This window comes from Sorex araneus, chromosome 3 (genome assembly GCF_027595985.1).
Source record: "Sorex araneus isolate mSorAra2 chromosome 3, mSorAra2.pri, whole genome shotgun sequence".
Taxonomy (NCBI): Eukaryota; Metazoa; Chordata; class Mammalia; order Eulipotyphla; family Soricidae; genus Sorex; species Sorex araneus.
This window is the reverse complement of record NC_073304.1, coordinates 234,799-240,798: the sequence shown is the minus strand read 5'-3', so window position 1 is coordinate 240,798 and position 6,000 is coordinate 234,799. Positions and strand designations below refer to the sequence as shown.

Here is a 6,000-nt window from a genome sequence, read left to right as displayed (position 1 = left end):
AGCCACTGGCACGCGGGTAACGAGGGAGGATTAGGGCGCTCCTCGCCAGGCCAGATCCGTGCTAGGGACATGCCAAGAGGCCTGCAGGGCCCCGGGCTCCTGTGTGTGGCCCAGCATGCGTGAATGGAGCGGGTGGGCAGGGGTGAGGTATGCTCGGGTGGGGGTGTAGAGCAGATGCAGGGGTGGGGTATTCAGGGCAGGGTGTGTGTAAGTGAGGTGTGCAGGGGTGAGGTGTGTGCAGGGAAGATGCTCCCTGTCCAGCCCACAGCGGTGACAGGGCCAGCAGGTCGGACCTGAGGGCCAGTGGTCCTTCCATTCCTGGCAGCTCCCCTGGCAGCCACTGAAGAGCATCTTCCCCAGAAGGGCACTCCCCCGTTCCGGACAGTCGCCAGCTGCCTGACCCCGACCCCATGGAGCCCGCCCCACACCACAGCTAACAGGAGGCAGGCGGAGTCCAAGCTCCCACCCGTGCAGGGAGGGGCCCCCTGTGGGGCTGCAGGGGACGTGGTTTCCACTGTGGCCTCGCCCAGCTCGGCGCCAAGCCTGGGGTGCAGGGGCAGCACGGTCACCCTCTGAACCAGCTCTCAAGGAAGGGACGGTGAGCACCCGCAGTCCCGGGCACCGTCCGCTGGCAGAGCTGAGCGGGAAGCACTGACCGGAACAATTTTTCATTTTTTTGCGGGTGGAGTTGGGGCCATACCTGGTGGTGCCGAGGGGACCACATGGGACACTGCGGATTGAACCCGGTTCGACTGGGTGCAAGGCAAGTGCCCAATCCCCATACTCTCCCGGGCCCAGAACATTCTATGCAAGAGCCAGATACACCTGAGTGCTTCCTGAGGGTCCCTGCTGGGGTCCCAAGAGCCGGAAGTTCCAGAGGTGAGGAGACCTGCCCTGCAGGGGAGCACGCGCGAGAAGGTGCTCCTGCCCGGCGCCTCACTGGCAGGAAGCCCAGGCTGGAGCGAATGAGCAGCCCCACAGCCCCCGACAGCCTCTCGGACCCTAGCAGCAGGGCCTCGGCACCCCACATTCTGCTCACGGTGACCCCTGGGGCGGTGGGGGTGGGGCAGGTCCCAGCCAGCAAAGAAATTGGCAGCAACAGTTTGGAGCAGAAAAGTCTCTAATGTAGCAGCAGAGGATGTTGATACAGAAAAATAGACTTTTAAGAAAATAGCTGAAAAATTCTAGTGATAAAGTATAAAAAGTTTAAAAAATATATATCTTAAGACAAAATATTACTCAAAACAAGTCAGTCCTAGAGTTTCCCTCTGTGGAGTCCGCAGCGGTGGAGTTGGGCCACTCCCCACACAGCAGGGGCCTCACGCCTCCACCAGGACGCCCACCAGGTGCTCCCGCTCGCTCAGGTCCAACTTGCAGCTAGTGCTGGGGGGCGCGGTGGCCGCAGCGGCGAAGCCCTCGAGCCCCTCACTGGGGCCTGTCAGCATGGTGTCCAGGTCGTAGTAGGCGCCGCTGACCTCGGAGAAGAGCTCCCCCACGGCACTGGGCCGCCTCCCCTCCAGCGTCTCAAAGATCTGCCCCAGCGAGGTGGGCAGGCCGCCTCTGCTGTCGAGGGGGCCCCCTGCCCCCCAAAGGCTGTCCTCGGGGCTCCGCGGGGGGGGCCGGGGCAGCAGGTCCTGCGCGGGGTCCGGGCGACACAGGACCTCTGTGGACACCAGGTGCTGCCGCAGGGGCGCGGGGCCGGCGGTGGGGGGCGCGGGCGCGGGCCAGGCCCCATCCTGCGCCATCTCCTCCTGGATCTGCCGGACCGTGTTGGCGATGAGGACCGAGCGGCACAGGTCGGGCTGCTCCAGCATGTGGCACAGCTGCAGCTTGACCAGGGACATGTCCAGGAGCGACTGGCGCTGCAGGCTGTAGGCCGCCTCCGCGTGGCCGTCGGGCTCGGCGCTCTTCCTCTTCAGTCCGCGTGCCAGCATCCTGCCTAGGGACCACGGGAGTGAGCGCCACAGCCTGCGGGGTCGCCACCCCCCAGAAGCAAGCACGGCGTGGGCCGGGGGCACAGTGGGTCGGGGCTGGCCCACCCCCACAGGCCACACCCATGAGACGGGCTGCGGGGCTCTTCCCGGGGCTGCCCTCCCTCCTGGCGGGGCTGGGAGCACCCTGCCCGCTCTACCGCTCGGGCCCGACACAGGGCTTCCTGACTAACCCCAGCCCTGACCCCGAGGCAGGCCACGCAGCCCTGGGCCGGTCAGACGGGCGCCACCCCCCCCCGGCAGACTCCCCTCCCCGGGCGCTGGGCCCAGGAACACTGACGTTTATGCCAAGGCAGGTCAAGCGGCTGGGGCCTAGGCACCCCTCGCCCGCTTGCACCAGCGCCACTGGGCAATGAATGGGTGTGCCCAAGGGGCGCCCAGCTGCCAAGAGCCTCCAGGAAACCAGGTCGCCGAGCACTGTCTTCCGAGGCATCGCCAGGTCACATGTGCCCTAGCCCGAGATGCAGGGCCAAGGCACAGGAGTCAGGGACATGAGCTACACACACCAACACACCAGCCAGACGCATAAGCACACAAACACGTGTACAACACGTGCAACACAACCACACCACAGGCATGCACACACCACACACACAAACCACACAAAATGCACACAACAACTGTACGAAGGAAGGCACATACACACTTGCACACACCCACACTGCAGGGGGCTGGAGAGCGAGTACAGTGGGCAGGGCACTCGGCTCCCGTGCTCACCTGACCTCCATCCCCAGGACCCCATAGGGTCCCCTGAGCACCGCCAGGAGGGAACCCTTAGCTCAGCTGGGCGTGCAAAATCCACCGTAAAGCCCAGCCCACCAATAATGTCCCCAACACCCACCGGGGCCAGCCACTGGCACTGGTCTCCATCCCACTGCCCGAGGCCCCTCCCCACCTGCCTGCTCGGGAGCTTCTAAAGCAGATGCCTCTGGGAGTGTGGGGTCCCGCACCCCCCCACTGCATGGCGCTGTCTCCCCATCTGCAGTGTGTGCCTGACTTGCCGGGATCCCCCAGCTCCAGGATTGGAGGGGGAGGTCCCATGTCCCTCCCTGCCGTCACCTCAGCGGTGGCTCATTTGTCCCCACTGAAAGGGGCAGCTCAGGGCGGTGGGGCCTGGGGAAGGTCCAGTCCTGCGGCTGACACACCGAGTGTGCTGGGGACTGGGGGTGGGGGGCGTGCAGACCCCGGGACCTGGACACTGCCCCACCGACTCCACTCACACCCCAAGTCCCCAGGTTCCAAGACTCGCCCCGGTCAGCTGAGAACCGCCCACCCCCAACAGACCAGATGGTGCCCACCTGGCTGAAAGCTGGACCCAGGCCCTGTCCCCTGGACCAGCCACAACCGACTGCGGTACCAACTGGAGTCCGGTATCTAAAGGGGACCTGACTTCCTGTCTGGCAGGACAGGCGGAACCACGGCGGGCTCAGGAGGGGCTGGCGACCCTCCACGTGGACATTCCACTCGAGAGCTGGCCACCGACCAGAGTCCCCTCCCACAGCCACCAACAGGAGTGGGTCTCTAGCCCTGCCCCCAGCCCCTGCTCCCGCCTGAAACAGACCCCGAAGCCCGCACGGGAAGGCAGCTGCGTCCGTCAGCTGGGGGACAGGCCAGGTCAGGGCCGGCGAACACCCACCAGCCAGGACCGGGAAAACCCAGCGGCAGGATGGGGGGAAGGGAGGGCAGGAAGGACGGAGGGAAGGCTGGGTGAGTGGGTGAAAGAGCGGGAACAAGGGTGGGTGAATGAATGGGTGGAAGGCCGTGGAGTGTGGAGTGTGTGTGTGTGTGTGTGTGTGTGTGTGTGTGCGCGCGCGCACGCAGAGAGAGACAGACAGACAGAGACAGAGACAGAGACAGAGAGACAGAGAGTGTGTGTGCTGGCGTGGCCGGGCAGGGGCCGGGCAGGGGCGCGCTGGGCCTGGGCAGGAGCAGGGCAGGGGGCGCGCTGGGGGAGGCCGGGCAGGAGCAGGGCAGGGGCGCGCAGGGCCAGCGTGGGCCGCGGGACTCGCCTGCGGGCTGTGCGCCGCGGGGCGGGCGGCTGCGCCCGGCGCTGGCGCAGGTCAACCAGGCCGGTCCCTCGTGGCCGGCCGCCGCCGTGCGGGCCTCGGGACTGGGCCGGGGCGGGCCCGCTGGGCGCCCCACGCGGACGGAGCCCCCCGCCCCCGCGACCGCCCCCGCCCGACCCGCGCCCGCCGCTCACCTGCGCCCGCCGCTCACCTGGCCGCCGTCGCCCGCGCGCGCCGTGGGAGGGGCCTCCGGGGGGCGGGGCCTCGGCGCCCACAAAAGCCGTCCCGGCCGCCGCGCGCGCTGATTGGCCGAGGCCCGGGGGCGGGGCCTCGGTTCAAACCGCGGGCGGGGCTTGGCGGCAGGTTCCCGCGCGGACGCGGCGGCCGTTGGAGCGCGCGCCCCGCCCGTCCCGCCGCCGCGCTCCCAGGGCTCCCCGCGCGGCCGCTCGGGGGTCTCCGTCGGGGCTGGGCCGCTGGGCGGGCTCGGCACCTCGGGGGCGCGCGCCGGCCTGCGCCCTCCCGCGCGCCTGGCGCCCAGCCCACCCGCTCCCGGCTAGCGGCCCCCGCCGCGCCCTGCAGGCGGCTCGCAGCCCCGCGACCCGGGACGGGGCCGCAGGGGTTGACGCGGGGGGCCGGGGCCTGAGCGGCCGGCGGAGGGGGAAGAAGAACTCCAGTGCACGACAGTGAACTTGGGGCCCTCTCCCACCCCCAAACCACGCCGTGCGCCCCAAGGAGAGACAGGCCCTTGAGGAAGGAGTCCAGGCCTGAGCCCGACACTCAGCCCGGTGGAAAGAGCAGGGGAAGTGGCCCCTAGCACAGTGCTCTCCTGACCCCGCCACACAGGGCAAGCAAGGCCAGCAGGACCACGCAGAGTGGTGCGCACTTTCTAGCTGAGCGGCCGAGTGTCCGCTGCAGCGTGGACAGGGAGAACGGCCACTGGTATGACATGTGATGAGTGCACAGGGAGGACGGATGCAGGAGCGACAGTCAGCGGACATTGCGACAGGGAGGACGGATGCAGGAAGGGCATGGCCAGTGGACGGAGGCCCAGCACTCAGTGTCCCCCCCAGTCCTGCCTGCGCCCCAACGGAAGTCCCTGTTGGAGCAGAGGAAGGAGCAGCTGATCCACGGCCCCACCCCAGGAGGGAGGGAGCCCGCCCTGCTCCGAGCAGCGGCCCCCTCCAGCCCTCCCCACCTTCCCTTCTTGGTCCTGTGGGCAGTGGGCAGGGCCAGCCACCCCGTCTATTTGCCGTGGTGGGAAGCTTCCCTCCAGAAGCGCCGCTCTGTCCACTGCTGGGGCTGCGGACCAGAGAGCCTGCAGGGGCAGCTGCGTGCCCCCCACCCAGGCCCCAGGGGGTGCTTGCAGAGGGCCCCTAGGCGCCCCTTCTCGCTCCACAGCCAGAGACCTGGGGGATCCTGCCCCACCTTGAACCCCTTAACCTTAATCGTCCCAGGAGCCACCTGGGACTTGGGGGTCCAGCACCGGACTTTGAGGGAGGCCATCTCAGGGGGGAGAGAATGTGCCCCTACCCTGAGGAGCGGCCGAACTCCCGGTCTCTCCCACCTGCGTCCAGGCTGCTGTCCGGGCCGCAGCCCAGAGAGCCCGGTGGCCCCACGAGTCTGCACCCAGCTGGCCCCGCCTTCGTGCTGCTCCGCGGGGGTCTCTGACCACGAACACCTTGTGTGCTCGCGTGGATCTGACCCCCCGACTGCCCACGTTCCCTCCAGCTGCCTGGAGAATCGCCCGACGGGTGAGGCCTGGTGAGGCCCTGGGGGCGGTGGGAGTGAGGCCTCACTGATGTTCCTCCCTTACGTGACCCCCTCACGTGCCTCACCCACCCCTCGCCTCTGGGCCAGCACGGTCATGCCGCCCTACCCGCCCCGGAGCCCCAGATCTCGAGGCATAGCCATGAGCGTCACTGCCCACCCGCCCTTCCTGCTGGGCGCAGCCTGGCCTGTCCCTGATGTGACTGCTCCCGCGGGATTCCGGGGAGGCCTGGGCT

At 68.4% G+C, this 6,000-nt stretch overlaps 1 protein-coding gene across 3 annotated transcripts; it reads right to left on the bottom strand.

Moving 5' to 3' along the window:
* Positions 1–1,109: 1,109 nt before the first annotated feature.
* CDCA4 (cell division cycle associated 4) lies at positions 1,110–4,249 on the bottom strand. Of its 3 annotated transcripts, none has more exons than XM_055132706.1 (2): positions 4,192–4,249; positions 1,110–1,939 (listed from the first exon to the last, which is right to left on the bottom strand). In XM_055132706.1, the coding sequence occupies exon 2, from the start codon at positions 1,932–1,934 to the stop codon at positions 1,320–1,322; it is 615 nt and encodes a 204-aa protein (XP_054988681.1). In that variant the 5' UTR covers positions 1,935–1,939; positions 4,192–4,249; the 3' UTR covers positions 1,110–1,319. The 3 variants fall into 3 exon arrangements, with proteins under 3 accessions (XP_054988681.1, XP_054988682.1, XP_054988683.1); XM_055132707.1 differs by having other exon boundaries at positions 4,209–4,242; XM_055132708.1 differs by having other exon boundaries at positions 1,110–1,935; positions 4,192–4,215.
* Positions 4,250–6,000: the final 1,751 nt, after the last annotated feature.